Source organism: Lissotriton vulgaris, chromosome 4_1 (assembly GCF_964263255.1).
Source record: "Lissotriton vulgaris chromosome 4_1, aLisVul1.2, whole genome shotgun sequence".
Lineage (NCBI taxonomy): Eukaryota > Metazoa > Chordata > Amphibia > Caudata > Salamandridae > Lissotriton > Lissotriton vulgaris.
In genome coordinates this window covers 2,459,998-2,477,941 of record NC_141691.1, presented here as the reverse complement: position 1 = coordinate 2,477,941, position 17,944 = coordinate 2,459,998, and the positions used below count along the sequence as shown (strand labels likewise).

Genomic DNA, 17,944 nt, shown 5'->3' with positions numbered 1-17,944 from the left:
ACTTGCCACCAAGGGTGGTAGAGCCTTTTCGGTGCTGGTTCCGCATTTATGGAACACACTACCTGAGCCACTACGAAAGGAAGGAAACCTCCTACGTTTCAGAAAGGGGCTGAAAACGCTGTTGTTCAGGAGAGCCCTGTGAGCCACGTAGGCTAGTGGACGCCCTCTGTACTGTCAAAGTTGTTGTCTACCATCGATTCCCGAGCGCTTAGAGGCCTGTAGGTGATTGAGCGCGCTACAAATCAAAAATAACAATAACAATAACAAATGTAACAAATGTTTTGTTTTATTTACATGTCCAACAGACCCTTGAACATTTTAACTGTAGCCCCTACTGCATCTCCCATGGCACCTCCCACTGTTCCCCCTACCGCTCCTCCCAAAGCCCCTCCAACAAGTATTCCCACTGGCCCCCCCACAAACATTCCCAAAGGCCCACCTACTACCTTCCCCATAGCCGCGCCTATTACCATCCCCAAAGGTCCCCCGACTTCCATTTTTCCGCGCATAGATTGTAAGAACTCTTCTTCTGCCTCATCGCGGATCCCCCTTTGCCTCATCTTATTGTGTTTCTCAATCTCCTCTAACTTGACTTTCATTTCCAAGGCAAGTTCCTCCAGGCGCTTATTTTTATCTAGGCTCGCCGGCTCCTTCTTGAGGCTCTCAAACAGTTTATCTTGCTGGCGCTTCACCTCTGCCTCTTCTCTCTGATGCTGCTCCTCATACTTTTTACCAATGTCCTCTACTCTCTTCTGAAGCTCTTTTTCTGCCTCCTCCCACATGGTGTTTGAGTAGCAGCTTCCCCCGCTCTCCACCACCATCTTGTCAATCATGCTCACCAGCTTTGAAAGCTGCCAATCATTCCTCTCTCCTGTGGCGCTAGTGTCAAATGTGCAGAAACGATTGCCACATTTCGCAATCATCTCCTTCATCTTCCCCTTGGATTCTTGTATTATTCCATGCAATTCATCCTTCTTTGAGCCATATTCTCTAGCAAAGATGACAATTGTGTACTTTCCTGTCTCCTCTCCAAACAGATCTTGGACAATTCTCACTGCCTCCTCCTGCGCTTTGGTGAAATGCCCAACTGAGAGCAGCAAGAGTATAGCATGAGGCCCAGGGGAGGACATGACAACACACTGGCCAATTTCTTCAGCTAACTCCTCACGAGACCGGGTACCCCCAAGTAGACCTGGAGCATCAACCAGAGTCAATTTCCTCCCACCGCGAATGCATGTCTTCTTTTCACACACTGTAGCCGTGGACCGGGAGACCGCTGCAGACTCCTGGACCTCCCCCTCGCTGCTGATACATTCCATCACACGTTTGCCAACACCTGTTTCACCAATCAGAACAATCCTCAATTCTTCATGTTGAGAATCTGCAATGGAGACATTGAGAGATTGAAAGATTTCTTTCTTCATGGATGGGAGAAGCAAAGACACAATACATCTGCATTATATTCAGTCAGTACTTAAAAACTGTATTTGAAAGGTAAGTCACATTGCTGTGATAAGAAACTTGAAATCTTGCCTGTCTCCTGCTAATACACTAGCCCTGAATGCCTCAACTATCACAACCAAATACGGATGTCATCATAGATTAGTGCTAGGGTTTCAGTAATGCTAGCTTGCTAATTGTCATGGCTCCAGGAGGCCCAGAAGCCATAGGGCTGAGGGTAAACCTTTAGACATTTCCCAACAACCTTAACTTGCTTTCAAAACTTTGCAAGAAGCAGAATGTTGAGAGCACAGTGAGGCTAGTATTGTGCATATGAAATATATCTTCTCTCTAACCCCTTCCATGCGGCCGCGATTCTGCACCTCTGCGACAGAATCGCGAGTGGGCGGGTTCATGGCGGCCCCCAGCCGTCATCAGCACACAAGCACCGTAGTGCATGACGGCTGGGGGCCGTCATCAGCATGGAAGGGGTTAAGGCATTCAGTGCTTCCTCTGAGGAAGGATCCTGACAACTGCACATTTGGTAAGTTTCTGCTGAGAGTGACAAGTGTTTGTGTTATTCTGCCATGTGATTATGCTTCATTGACTGGTATTGACGGAAAACACATACACCTACATATATTGGCAGTCGACAGGAGTTAGTTATAGTTAGGACTTGATTTCTATTAAAAAGCTGCTTCTCAGTTACCTATATCTTTGTGGGCTGTAGACAAATCTTCGCAAAATTTCCCCCAAAAATTAGACACTCACTTCAGCTTGTGTCTGGAAAGTTTTAGGGTGGCCCGTCAAACGTGCGCCAAGAAAAAGGAGGGATCCCAAAACGCGTTTCCCCAAGTTAACTTTCATAGCCACTCACATACTGATACAGAGTCTCACACCTACTGATATACCCATACAGATACTGCTAAAGCCAGTAAGAAATGTATAGAAACACTTATGCATCTAAAATGATACACATTTAGCTTCTGTTATATCCACTGTGATGTACATTCATAACCCTGTACTAAAAGGTATTCAGACAAAATATCGATTTGTAAATGTCGGCATACACAAATATTGAGTTGTACATATTGTGACATAGAACTATTGACAGCAAGAATATCGTGGTCAAGAATATCAATTTTAGTGTAAGAAATATTGTTTTCAAAAACATAGTTGTTTAAAATAAGGATTTTTTTAAATTAGTGTTATGCATTTTAGTATGTATTTTAAATGTATGAGATGTTTTTTTTGTATAAGTATTGATTATGTTTTTAAATACATGTGTTACATTTTTAATAGTTATCAATTCTATTTTAGTTACACTTTGCATTTTTTATTTCCGTAGCGGGTTGTGGGTCCATAGGGGAATAGGGTGGGAAGTAATTTAATAATAATAAATTAATGATTATTTTGTATTTAGTAATATTTATTCAATTAAGATTTTATGGTGTTAATTGTGTTTTTATTTTTTTTGTAAGTTTTATGCGTGGGTTGTGGGGTTTATAGGGGTTTATACTAATTTTCAACACTAATCCTTAATGGGTTCTGGAGTGGCGTGCTATTCGCCAGAAAAGCGCTTCAACACCCATCAGAGGTAACAAGTGCTATAGGAGTGAAAATCTTTCTTCCCCTTCTATCCCTTTGCTATCCTTCTCATTCCAAGTAACTGAATAATATCCACCACTGAAATTACCTCAGATTTCATCACATTAATTCACCACTAATCCTTTACAGGCTTCCTGAATAGCGTGCTTCAACAAGCGATAAATAAATACAAACCTTTGTCCTCCTCTATCCTTCTGCTATCTTTCCAAATCCAAATACCTGACAAACCTATCCACCAGTTAAAAAGTACTTGCATGTTTCACTATACTAATTCAACACTAATCCTCTATGAGTCCCGGAGTAGCGTGCTACCCACCGAAAAAGCGCTTTGACACCTCGTCAGGGGTAGTAAGCGCTATATAAATGCAATTACAATACAATACAATACAATTAATTGGTTGTTAATTAATATTAATGAATTGGTAATTGTTTATGGCATTTTTGTCATTTTCTTTAGGTGTGGGGTGTGGGGTTTTTAGGTGTATAGTGTGGGAAGTAATTTATTTTTAATTAAATATCAATTATTTGCTAATTAGTAATAAATAATTATTAATTAATTTTGTTAATTGTTTAATTATATTTTTGGGTGTGTGCGTTTTGGGTTTATAAAGATAAAAAGGTGGGAAGTCATTTTTTTTAATGATTTATTAATTAGTTGGTAATCAATATTAATTTGTTAAATAAAAATTAAATATGGTAATTGTGTAATTAATTTTAGATTCAGGATGTGGGGTTTATATGAGTAAAGGGTGGGAAGTTATTTCTTTTTAATAAATTGATAATTAATATTAAATTATTTATTTATTTATTTATTTAAAGAGTTTTACATAGCGCGTGCTAGACCCAAAGGTATCAAAACGCTTTACTTTACGTTCCGCAATGTAACAGAAAATGATAACAATTACACATTATGTCAAAAAAATACGCAATACATTGAGAGAGGAGAGAAGGAGAGATATAAGTAGCGGAGGAGGGGAATTGGAAGTGTGAAGAGGGAGGATGGGGACACAGATGACAGTAGAGACGAAAGGAAGTCTGTCTAAAGACGACTGAGTAGGTGACGTCCAAGGAGGGAATCCAAGGCTCGTCTACCCTTTAGCTAAACAAGGTAGCTCTATCGGGCATCAGTCAAAATAGTTAGGTCTCAGTTGACGAGGAAAAGTTCACAGATAAACCGGTTGGGGGGCAAGGACAGCATTTGTATGCATTTTAATTTGTTTTTTAAATTACTAATAATTCTTTAATTTATAATTAATTATGCTAATTATGGAAGTCCCTTTTTTATGTAAATGTGGATTGTGAATTGAGTGGTGTTATAGGGTAAGAAGTAAACCAACTAAATGTATGTAACATTTTATGTTTTTGTTCATAAATAATTTCTAAATAAAAATAATTATTTGTTTAAACATTTTTTTTATTCTATTCAATGTAATATTTGCAGGTATTTACAATATGTATTGCAACTATATTATACCAACTAATTTTTCCCCAATATTTTTGTACTTATCATTATAAATATAGGATGTCAGTATTTTTTACATTGATATTTTTAACTCGATATTGTGGTATGGGGATATTTTAGGTGTCGATATTCTGTCAGTGAACCTTCGATATATTTTGGATTAATAGTTAGAAATATACTAATTGTTCGGGAAATAGAAGAGTCTTTCTGTTCATTGTGTGTATATGATTACTACTTATGAGTGAATGCAGAGTTTCAAGTTGTTCAGAAACAAAGACAGTCTCTCCTATATATTCCATGAATGTTGTAGCCAGGTTATTATTATAGACAGAGCCCATGTTATGGTCTCTGAGGAATACTGACTCAGTTTTAACCTCATATTTCCTGGCTTTCTCAATGTGTGGACAGAATTCTGGCATATGTTAGAAAACACCAGGGCAGTGTGAGGTGAAAGTTGCATTCATTGTTCAAAGATATTCTTCATTAGGATTTCCAGTCCTACCCCAGTCAGTGTGCCCAGGTCATTGCCATCACCGCACACAATTGTGTGGTCTGGATGTTGGGAATCCATAATGCCATCAACCAATGAAAGCAACTGCTGCCACTTTAACCCTCTCTGGCCAAACCAACTAATATCCAGATTAGGCAACGGAGGTCCCTTTCGATCCCACTCTTTCTAGCAAACTCTCTAGCCTAGATCTCAAAGCTATGACCTACAATCCACACTCTAACCAGTATGAAGGATGGAGCATACATGAGAAGGCGAGAGAAGGCTACAGCAGAATCAGGCAGTGTTCAAAATGAAGGGGTATATTACAAAGCAATAGCGATAATTATCGCTATTGCTTGGTTAGTGGGAAAAAAATATCGCCGAGCACCGAGGATTTTTACCGCTGAGATACCTTGATATTATCAAGGTGTATCCCAAAAGCGGTAAAAATCCTGCGAAATGCATGAATATCGCTGAAAATTCAACGATATTCATGCATTATCGTGACAATGCTCTTAGCCATGTTATCCACCTCCCATTGGATAACATGGCTAAGAACTGCTTTTAGCAGGCGTTAGCTTTTGGAGATATTCGCGCTTAGCGCGAATATTTCCAAAAGTTGTTAATAGGACTTAGAGATGTTGGCAACTGTTTTCAGTCGCTAACATCTTGGCACGCCCACTTTGCATGTCATTAGCGATAATTATCGCTGACATGCAAAGTGGGCCCCTAAATGCCCGCTATCGCCTACCAGCTGTCGCTAACTGGTGTTAGCGACAGCTTGGTAATAGGGCGATACAATTATCGCCGCATTAGCGGGGAAAAGTCCCGCTAATGCGGCGATAATGCCCTTGGTAATATGCCCTGAAGTCCGTTAAAAGAGACCCTAGCAAGGACAATTTTAAAGATGACCCCTGATTGGATAAAGTAATCATGGCATTGTTTAAATAAGGTTGTGATATAAACTTAAAGTAAGTACATCTGTGATTGGCTACGTGGTAAGCGTTTCTAATTGAATATTGTCAACTACACCTGCTGTCTTGGGTTTAAGAGTTAGCCTGCTCCTGGAGAGACTGTTGTGAGCGTGTGACCTACGGCTAGCAGGGAATATTCCAACTTTGATCACTATGGAACTAGAGCTACAAAGGTTTGGAGGAAGGGAACAGATAAAGCCAAGAATATCACTGTGTGAAGACATCGTTCATGGAAGAAATAATAAATAAAGATTGTTTGGGTCTAAAATTAGGGATGTGTAGGAAGTGGTTTGTAAATGGTAGTGTTTAGGGATAGTTTTTTTAAATGATTTCGGTTTACACGGCGGGCCGTGCTGAGCGCTGCGGACCTGTTCATGGAGTCACAGATTTATTTATTTATTTATTTTTAAAATTTATAAAGCGCGGCGTTTGCCCATGGGCGTCTTGGCGCTAAGACTCATTAATGGCCTAGAGACTCAATATGCATTTAGTAGTGCAGAAGGGAGAAGAGCTTATTGATTAAACAGCCACGTCTTCAACAGTTTTCTAAATTGTAGCAGTGTGGGAGAGGATCTAATTTCCAGTGGAAGTGTATTTCAAAGTCTGGCAGCAGCTATGGTGAAAGATCTGTCTCCCCAAGTAACTGTCTTTGTTCTAGGTACAGTTAGGCGGAGAGCATTTAATGACCTTAGTTGTCGATGGGGCGGTAAAGTATAAGCTTCTCCTTCAAGAACTTTGGCCCTAACTGATGGATGGCTTTGAAGGTAATGCACAAAGTTTTAAACTTGATTCTATTTTTCACTGTCAGCCAGTGATATCTCCTGATTGCTTGCTTAATTGGTTGAAATTTGGGGGTGCCAGACAGCCGCATTCTGGACCATTTGTAGTTTAGCCACAACACGAGCTTGAGCATTTAAGAACAGGCCATTGCAGTAATCCAAGGCGGACAATACTAGTGAGCTCACCACTGTTTTTCCTCCTTTGTCTGAGAGAAATGGGATGATTTTTCTAAGGAGTTTAAGTTTGAAGAAAGCTGCGGAAGCTATTTGATTAGCATGTCCAACGAAGTTAAGTCTCTCATCAAAAATCACTCCTAGATTTCTAACTTTCTGCACCGGGGACGGGAGCGCACCTAGCAACGGAGGCCACCAAATTGAGGACCAGATTGGAAAAAGTTTTCCAAAAATTATCACCTCCGTTTTCTCTGAATTCAACCTTAGACAGTTGCAAGCCATCCACTCCTTAATTGCCAGCATGCCTTCCTGAAACCTGGCTGCCACCTCTTCTCCGTCGTTATTGACGGCTAGGACCAGCTGTGTGTCATCCGCATAGGTGGTAAGGCTCATCTGGTAGGTGTTAATAACCTTAGCTAAGTCCGCCACATAAATATTCCCGACATGAAGGAGGCAAGCAAGGTTTTGGCCGTGGCCTGGATACCCAGCTCTTCGACCCGGTCAATCAAGATAGAGTGATTGACCGTGTCGAAGGCCGCCAATAGATTCAGCATGATCAGAACCGCCATGCCACCCTGATCTTTAATGGCCCTGATATCATCCGCGGCCTTGATGAGTGCAGTTTCGCTTCCATGCAGCTTCCGAAAGCCAAACTGCGACTCATCCAGCAAGTCGTTCTGATCAATATATTCCGAAAGCTGGGTGTTCATAACCTTCTCCACCACTTTCGCTAAAAACGGCAGACTGGCAATAGGCCTGTAGTTTTTTAATAACTCTTTATCCAAGCCTGGTTTCTTCAGAAGTGGTTTTAATAGTGTATTCTTCAGTTTATCTGGAAAAACACCTGAGGTGAACATGGTGTTGCAAATTTGTATTGTATTGTATTACTAGATCGAACCCAGAACGGCCAGCAAACCGGGCTTTCATCAGAGGGGTCAAACACAGGGGCGGGACATGCTTTTTCAGAAGATTTCCAGGGCAGTCTTGAACCCTGCATTGGCAGTAAACTTCACTCCGTTTCGGATCACCATGTTGGAACAGGTTGTTGTTGACAATAGTCCATTTTTATGTTTATGTTCAGTTGCGCGTTTCTGTATTAATTGACACTGAGGATTAGCGTTTGTTTGCGAGTTGTTTAACTTTGGAGGCAGACATCGCATGACTGGATATAAGATTTCCCCACAGGTATGGGACGTTTCAGTAACAGCGGGGTTCGTTTTGGGCACTGAGCGGTCATAACACCATTTACCTGAGAGTGACATCTATTTTTTCAGGTCTACTTTGGGCACAAGGGAATCGTTTTTCAAACGGGACTCAGCAGCGCTGAGAATGAAAGTTCTGCCGACTCGGGTAAGAGGGAAACTGAGGTCCCGATATTAAGGGGCAGATTTATGAGGCCGTTGCGCCTCTTTGCGCCGCAATTGCGTCACTTTATTTGACGCCTACATAAATCTGCCGATAAGTCTGGAAGCAAGCCTGGTTAAAATTGTTTTTTACACTGGGTGCTTTGTACTATGTCTTGCATGGATTTCGGATTCAGGACGCATACATTTGAATAGACTTGAATTTCTTCGGTTCATTCCCGCAACTTAAGAATGGTAGGTTGATTGTTTAATCTTAACCAGGCACTGGGGTAAATAGATGCAGGTTCACAATAGCATATACTATTCGTTTTGTTTACAGATCTTGTCAACAATTTTACCACCCCATTTTGGTAGAGACGTTGAGGTATTTAGCGTTATTGCTCTTGGTTTTAAGCATGTCGTACTATTCTTAGAGCATGGGCATTTCACTGTCTTGAAAAACAAAATTCTGATACTTAATTTTTAAGGACACTATTTGATTAGGACAGTTCACAATGGGTTAGGACCTATTAATGGTCACTCTATTCGGATGTTGCTTTAATTTCACAGCATGGGTTCTATTATTTCTTTTGGTTCTTTTATTCTCTGGCTTTCTTACTGTCCCCGCACATACCTTGATATTCAGGAGAATGCAAACCCTGAGGTTGAAGGTGTTGGTAATTACTAAATGAAACATGCATTACATTTATCTAATTTTGGATATCATGCATTTCTGTTGTAGATACGTTATCTGAACCATCCCAGAGGATTTTGAATTTTTAAACTTTTATTATAACCCCTGAGGAAGGGTTCAGCAGAACCCGAAATGCATTGGGTTGCTTTAATTTGGTTAACAGTCTTTACACGTTTTTTATAAAGTATACCTCTATTGAATTGGATTTCATGTATTAATGAATGAGTTTTTTCAAGAGTTATGCTACTACATTTTTTGAGAACATGTTGAAGAATTAAAAATATATGTGTTTAACATCAATAAATGTTTGTTAAAAATCTGTTTACAATCTTAGAGGCATGATTGCCAGACAGCTGTGGGTTGCTAGCAGCCTGATTCATCAAGCCGAAATCGGCTCGCAAAGGGCCAGATTCTGAGAATCTGGCCCTTTGCGAGCTCTATTTTTGCATTTGGGATTCATCATCCCAAATGCAAAAATCGGTAATAGCGATGTCGCAATTTTGCGAGGTAATACATTTAAAGAATCTCTATTTGAGATTCCTTAAATGCAATTCATCATCCATTAAAAATTGTGAATTTGCAATTTCGGTCCGCTATTTACCGCGAGGTCAAACCTCGTGGTAAATAGCGAAAACTTAGAAAAATGCTTTTAAAAGCATTTTTATAAGTTGCATGTTGCACACACACACATGTCCTTTGGACATGTGTGTGCGCAACACCTGTTTAAATTTGCATTTAAGGGGTGCTACAGGGTGTCCTTTGGACACCCCTGGCACCCTTCAAATCGCTATCTTATTTGCGATTAGCTAATTGCTAATGGCATATAAGGAATACTCCCCATTCATTCCTATGGGCCAAAAGTCCCATAGGAATGAATGGGGAGTAATTCCTTATTTGCGATTAGCAATTTGCTAATCGCAAATAAGGATTGTGTAGGAATCGCAAATCTTTTTGCGATTCCTACATGAACCCCGTTTTGCGAGTCTGTAATAGCGATTCCTTATGAATCGCTATTATAGACTCGCAAAACGGGTCTATAATGAATCAGGCTGTAGGTCCTTGGTCTCCAAGGACTCATTTTTAACAGAGCCTTGTCTTTCTATTCGTTCTTTCTGTTCCTTTTACCAGACTGACAAATATTCCTTCGGTTGCACAATCCCTCACACAGAGGCTCCTTCACATGAGATTCCTTTCCCAGGTGCTCCTGACGGATCCATGCTGTATCAAGCGGTGTCGGTCAGCTCACTCAGTTATCTCAGGTCTGTTTCTACAGAGCAGCCCCGCCTCAGCTGCAGGCCGGGTTAAGGGGGATCATGTGTCCGCATCATAACATGAAGAGATATATGTTCAGTCAGTGTGCACCTACAGAGTTAGTAAACTCTGTTTTGTGGAGCATAAAAAGATTGATTCAATTTAATTCAACAAAGTAAGAGCCGCCGTGTCCATATATGCCTTTCTGAGATGATTTGAACCAGTCCCTCCTCAGTGAAGCCCCTGCATCGGAGTCACCAGGGAATCAACTGTGAGACTCGACAGAGAAGAAAAGGATCACTGCTTTTGTATTTCCTTCTTGTTTTCACTGTTTTCCTGTTGATTTACGAAATACTCAGGAAATGTTTAATGATTATCAATTGGCACTTTATACAGTCATTGTGGATACATTACCTTAGCAACAGAGGCGGCTCTAGGCTCATGGGGGCTCTGGGCAAGGAGGTTAGGTAGGGGGACCCGGAAGAGGGGTCCAGGCGGGGCGGAGCACCCCGGAGCTAAGGAAGTTGTTTTCATAAAATGTCCAGAAAAGGCGTTAGATGACCAGAACCCGCGGCTGCTCCTACCCTTCTGAATTTGTCTCAGAACGATAACATTTAGAAGGAGGAGGGTATTGTGAAACACAACGTGGCCAGCAGTGGGTCGGGAAAAAGAGAAGCCAATCAAGAACCAGGAGGAACGCAGGCGCGGAGGCCAGTGAAGAGGGGGGTTCAGGGAGTTTGGAAGTGGAACAGAGTCGGAGGACGCCAAATCCCTGCCAGGGGCCGCCACATAAATATGTATCAATACTCAGAGGATTATTATATTAAGGATATATACAGAGCTGCCAAGATTTCAGATTGCTATCTGTGACACTTTCATAATTCCAGTGAAATCATGAGTGACATTTCAATGACTAAGAGTGACACTTTATCGCAAGCAAAATCAAGCAAGGAAGACTAGGAAAACATATAAATAACAGCAATGCACCCATTTCAGCAACAAGACTCTCTAAGAAGATGTTTAAACTATTGGAAATAGCCAGAAACTGAATTACCTAGTGCCCTTCTAAGCTGACCATACTGTTAAACAAACCAAGGATTCAGACCCGCACCGCTCATTGACAGTGCGCGCCACACGACTGCAAACAAAAGAAGGTCTCACTAAATTTCAGCAAAGAGAGATATTGTAGTAGGGTCAGATTATGCGTTGCGAAACCGGCTCAATGTGCCTGCCACTTGCTCACCTCAAGTACAGAGAATAACAAAATGACTGCTATAAAGGGGGGAAAAGAAAAGAAGGCGATGAGGACTGTTTTCCAGATTGGGTCTCATCACTTGAAAGCACACATCATCGGTCGCTGGGGTACTGAATGTATCCGAGGCACAGATTCCACTACCGCAATTTTGAGCAGGTGTTTCTCAGAATTTCTTCTGCTCTGACAAATGTTACATTTTATTAAGAGCACTGGTCAATTTACGAGTTCACATGTTATAAGATGTTTAATGTTGCACTTCCTTACTTGGAGTTGAGGCAGGCTGGTACATGATCTCAAATCTGCAGGCCCGAGTCACTGACCCCTAATACGGCGGAATCATGAATATACCACAGTCACATTATGCATTCTGCACAGAGCAGCAGGCCAAATGTGCACTGGCGAACAGTTTTCTCTGCAGTGATTCAGGGCGGCAGCAGGCTCACAACGGCGGGTCGGCAGCAGCCAACATTGGAGGGGTCAAGGGAAGCACACATTCTGCCATTGCCTGTGGGAGTGGAAACGGGGAGGGGGCAGACTCACTGATCTGGTCCTGCTCTTTATCTTGATGTTTCTGTGACAGTGTGCAGCAGCCACTTGTGCAGTTAGATAATTAATGGCGGGGAAAGCAGGGCCTATTGATCCTGCTGAGAGGACCAGCGGCCAGACAGTTGAGCTGCGAAGAGATATATCCATGACTCTGCCGATTGTTTGTACCCCCCACTGCAATCGGTGTGTTACTCGATGATGTGATGTCACGGGCTGCCTGCAGCACTCTCACTTGGCCCGGCAAAGTTCCCGGTTTGGAAATAAGTATTCCCCGCGGCCGGCAGCCATGATATAATTCTGCAGGATGTGACATCGCAAGGGGAGATGAAATGGATGAAAGAAGGCTGGGCACTCGCTGCTGAGAGCAGCTCCGCCCCCCCCCCCCCCTCTGTCTCGGACCGGTAATTGCCAGTGAGTGAGAGAGTGGTGTCTGAAAGCCGTGCCGCGGCTGGGGCAATTCGCAACATTGTAGCACTCTGACTCCAGAGCGGAGCAGAGTGGTAAATCTTTAACTATTACCATACTGAGCCAGCTGGCTGCTGGCACGTCTGTGGGGAGCAGCAGAGCCGGCGCAGAGAGGCACGCACAGGCGCAGGGGGGCGCATGCTGGCAGGCCGCATAACTGTGTTTCAGAGTGCATTAAGTGGCAGGCCTGTATATATTGGCGTGGTGCTCCCTGGGGTTTGGCGGTCCTGTGCAGGTGCACAGCTTGCACATGCCTAAGGCCGCCCCTGTTAGCAAGCAGCAGCACACGTTGGTCCTGACAAAAGCCACAATATCTCTATTGAGGGTCCACAGGCTGAAGCAAGGAGACCTTGTTTCGTCACTAACTCGCAGGAATATGTTACCCCTGCCAGTGGCCTGTTTTTACTCCTGGCCCCTGGACGTGCCAATAAAGGTATATTACACCCTTGGTAGCCTGTTTTATCTTATCCTTTCATCATCACTATACTATTTTGCGCTGCACATCTCACCTAACCGAGAGCATATTATCAAGGGCTTTATGTCTGCTTTTTTGGCTTTAAAAGCCAAAGAACCGGAGATAAAAATACCGCCCCATCAACAACAGGGTGCTAAGATGCAAAATCACATGTTAGCACCCTTTTACTCTACACTTCCCTTTGCATCTCTAATGAGAAGCAAAGTGGGCGATCCAGAGCAAAATAATAGGAGAAATGTCGCTAAGGGACATTTCTCCTATGGTCAAGCTTCACGCTAACCCTGTTAGAGACAAAAAAAGCAGCGCTAACCACGGTTAACACTGCTGTTTTACGTCTGCTAATTTTCAGATTTAGCCCTGTAATCAAATGGGAGGTGGATTACATGGCTAAGACCACCCTGCCCTATCATCAAGGTTTAGCTGTTAGCAGTGCGATTATCGCTTGATTTCCAGCGATAATCACACTATTTACCAGCTAACGCATGGATTCCCATCGCTTGGGAGATAAGCGTTGCTGATAGCACAGTATCATTGCGATGGAATCCAGCGTTAGTCTACGATATTTATCCCTGCGCTAAAAGCGCTGAGCGATAATTATCGTAGGCCCTTGCTGATATGCCCCCTAGTTTGCTATTCATCATTGTTGGATTTAATATATCTCAAACTAGGAACAAAACCTCCCTGAGCTCCTCTGTCTCAGAGAGGGGGTTGAAGCCCGTGGCGGATCGGACACCCTGTCGCGAGGAGAATCCCAATAATGAAGCATGCCACCCAGGGTGGGCGAGGGAATTTTGTCCTAATAAAGGGACACCCCAAGGAACACTAAAGGCTTTCTCTAGTTGTTCATAGTTCAGACCCAAGGGTTCTATATTGTGTTATAATTAGTAGACTGGGGAGTTTTCACTCGTAGCTCTTAAGCATTCTCCTTGGATCCCCCTTCCCTCATGTGTGTCTTTACATTGACATTAAGCCCTGTGTTGTAGGGACCAGTGATTCTGGAGTCTCATGTTCACCTTCAAAACCATGGTGCAGCTGCCAGGGCAGCAGTCGAGACAGGCTTCCCCTCCTCGCCACTCAAGTGAAGCTGATGATGCGCACACATCCCCATCCACACTTCTTCATCCAAATTTCCCTGGGATGCCCAGCCCTCCTACCATTGCCGCCTTTATTTCCCCAATGTCCACTAGCTCACCATGTTTGACCTTCTTTCTTCTTTCTTTTCCAACTCCAAGGAGTTCCAAGGAGAGTCAGTATCTCTTCTCATTCACGTTTGAAGGGCCAACTTTCATGGACTCATCTCCCTCAAGGATTCATATTGTCTACCTCAATCTGTTCATAAGGTCTTAAAGAGAATCTGAATACATTGGTGTTCCTGGGGGAGTCTACTCTAATACAATATGTTGATTTATTTTTGACATCTATTACTCTAGACCAGTGAAAGGAGGACTTAGTCTGTCTACTCACTAAATTGGTTAAGAAGCGCCCTGCGGTGTCAAGAGAATACTTTGTCTGAGACACTTCCGCTAGCAAGTGCCACTTGTCCCTTGAAAGAGTAGAAGTCATTCGTAAGTTGCCCCACCTTGTAACTGCCTCCCGGGTGCGTACATTTTGGGAAATGGTGGGCTACTACAGAGGGAGGACGTTTGGTTATGCCGAAATGGCTAAGCCTTTGCAACAATTTATATGAAAAGACACCCCTGAATCCTGACAGTGATCTAGTGAAGCTGAGAATGTGTAGAGACATTACAGTGTGTTGCCATGTAAGGCAATTGAGGCGCATCTCCTGCCTAGAGCTACTCATGAATTTACTGCCTCGGGATCCTGAGACTTATAACGCCTCAAGAAATGGATCTCTTTATAGCCTAGGTCCACACATGCCTTCACTGCCATGGACCAGTGTGCACTTTATTGGCTGGAACACTCATGCTGGTTACCAGGACTGGCATTGGCACATTATTCTTTGGGGAAACGGATGCCTGTTGTGCCTGCATGTGCTACGTGTTCACCGGTACCTCTCTCCTTCAACTCCAGCTAAGAAGAAGCAGCAGAGGCTGAGAAAAGACACAGAACCATGCAATGAACTCTCATACCATGTGTAGGCAACCTTCTCTCCTAGACATCCAGGCAGGGAGGGCTTTGTGACCGCCCAGCTTTGATAGAAGGATGGGCATGGTCAAACTACACCCTCACTAAGAGATGGCCTGGTCCCTCCAGATTGGATGCCCCTTTCATCTCTTCATATGCAAAGATCTTTACCTCCAAATCTCTTCACCATTTTTGTGGCAACGCTGTGCTGGCGCGGGACACTGCAGGCGTAGTTTGACAGCTCTGTGAAGACCGCTGCAGGCTTCTCGCTTTCAGGCCTGAAACGTTAGGAGAGTCATTACTGCCAGCTCTTTACTCATTCAAAATGACTCCCTCTGCAAAAACCAGAACCTTACCTGTTCAAAAAGTTTTTTGCATCCTAGAGCGAAAAAAATATAAAAACAAAGGTTCAGCATTGTTACAAAGTAAAACCAAATTTTATAGCAGTGCCTTTAAATATGGTCATTTATAGAGCAATCTTAACAGTTCCTGGGTCCCCACAGATCTATATTCACCGTTTGTATTATTTACCCCAAATCATGCATCAGAAGTGATGTTAGTCCCCTTCGATCTTTGATGGCTTCGTTTAATATCTAGAGTGGAATGAAGGGTACTCTCATCTCCCCGTAGAAGGTATTGGGGCTATTTACAAACCCATACTAGAACCTTTTTTGCAGCACTCTCTTTGAGGTAAAACAAGGGACCATTCAATCCTATGTATCATATACATGTGACGACAGTAGTCCACAATATGCCCAATCCAGAGCTGCGATCGGGAGTTGATGTTCTCTGTTCTCATGTCAGAAATAATTCTTAAGATTCCAAAATGTTCAATGTTTCCATTGTTAATTTATTATTTCTATGGTCCAGCAAACATCAGTCGACACATGTTTCGTCTTTGCCACAAGACTGCGTTGTTGCATCAAGGATTTCGTCGCGTTATGAGTGAACAAGGTCAGGTCTGTGAGGAGACTTATCAAGGACTCCACGCCGTGTTGTTGTGAACTACTATACGTGGGTGTATAGACTAGTTACTACTCTTTAAAGGACGTACCACCATATTTACACTTTATGTAGTAATATGACTCTGACCTCTAATTTAATGGAAACTGATTTGTGGATGTGAAATTGACATGTCGGGGTAGCAGGAAATAAAGGCCACTGACGCCTGGACAGGATATTGTTGAACTGCCTTGAAAAAGTCTTGTGACTAAGACGAAAGACGTGTCGGCTTGTGTTTTCGGGACCATACAAATAATAAATTAACAATGGCAACATTGAACCTTTTGGAATATTAAGAATTCTTTATTTGATAGCTGGCGGTAGGGGGGGCTGTTTGATCTACTCCATAACTTTGACGTCTTGACATTTGAAACCTGCAGAAGAGAATTCCAGGTTACTCACAGGGAACATTTTCATTACCTTCAACTTAAGCATTGGGCCACCCTTCCACACATGAGAGACGCCGCTACCAGAGAGCTCTCGGCCATGGAGAGGCTGGTACTCAAGGCAGGAACTATGAAGGGGCGATCTCTTCACTGTACAACATGTTCCTAAATACCCTACATGCACCCCAAACGTGCTACACATCCTTTTGGGAGCAGGTGCTGGGCTGGGGATATCAGACGAGGAATGCAAACACCTCTGGGGCGGTGTCACTAAACATAATCACTTTGTAGCTCTGAGGGAAGCGAATTACAAGACTCTCGTTGACTGGTACCTTTACCCCACCAAGCTTAAACAGAGCTTACCTGATGCCTCTGATCTCTGCTGGTGGAGCTGCGGGTTTCAGGGGGATTTTAAATAATAATAATAGGGAAGCTTATAAAGCGCCTGGTTACGCGCCCCGGCGTGTTCCAGCACTATGGTGAGATGGCTACAACAGGATCCAAAAAGTAGGGGAGACGGACCAACTACTGGACAAATAATTAAGTTTTGAGTTCAGACCGGAACCTGGTCTCCGAGGGCTCAAGACGCAGTTCAAGCGGTAATTTGTTCCATTTAAACGCTGCCAGGTACCTAAACGATCTTCCCCCCATGCGGGCTTTTTTTACCTTGGGAATTTTCACCAGTCCCGAGCCCGGAGATCTTAGGGCACGGGACGGTTGATAGCGCGCTATTCAAAATGCGATGGCAGGTACAGAGTGCCTTGTATTCCACTCTGCTTCTCTCCTGGAGCCAGTGGAGAGTCTGAAGTGCAATTTTTGAAGATGCTCTCTTGGGTAGCCTCAAGATCAGATGTGCCGGTAGCATTCTGCAATACCTGAAGGCGACCAATGTTCTTCTCAGGTGCCCCCAGATACAGCAGATTCCCATAATCCAGTCTTGCGGTCACCAATGCATGCACCAGTGTCTTGCGTGCTTCAGTTGGAAGAAGCTCCAGTACTTTCCTCAGAGTTTTCAAGACACCGAAGCAAACACCGACCACACGATTGATTTAGGATCCAAAGGTGAGACCTGCATCGAACCATACTCCCAGGTTCCTGGCTCCCTGGCGGGGCGTCGGTGCCATCCCTGGGCAGGGTGGCCACCACGCCGATGACCACGCCGACTGGCCTCCCCCCACTATGAGCACCTCCGTCTTGCCGCCGTTCAGCTTCAGACAATTGGTGGACATCCAACCAGCAAGATCTTGCATGCATGTTCTGAAATTGTCCACAGCAAGACAGGGCCCCCACGATACGGAGATGACCAGCTGCGTGTCGTCGGCGTAGGACACTATACGTAGGCCATAGCTCTCAACAATAGTCGCAACAGGAGCAACATATAGGTTAAATAGAGTTGGGCTCAGGGACGAGCCCTGGGGCACGCCCTGGCCCAGAGTTACCGCTCTAGAATAACAGTCCCCTTGCCTGACTTGAAATCCACGATCTACTAAGAAGGACTGGATCCATCGCCACATC

At 43.5% G+C, this 17,944-nt stretch overlaps 1 protein-coding gene across 1 annotated transcript in view; it reads right to left on the bottom strand.

Moving 5' to 3' along the window:
* Window positions 1-265: 265 nt before the first annotated feature.
* Window positions 266-17,944, bottom strand: part of LOC147718184 (uncharacterized) — a 213,180-nt gene continuing 195,501 nt past the window's right edge. The window contains exons 4-6 of the mRNA XM_086966638.1: window positions 15,398-15,420; window positions 15,213-15,319; window positions 266-1,381 (exon numbers count right to left, since the gene is read on the bottom strand). Of these exons, the coding sequence (XP_086822764.1) occupies window positions 291-1,381; window positions 15,213-15,319; window positions 15,398-15,420 (1,221 nt within the window). The 3' untranslated portion in view covers window positions 266-290. The remainder of the gene's footprint in view (window positions 1,382-15,212; window positions 15,320-15,397; window positions 15,421-17,944) is intronic.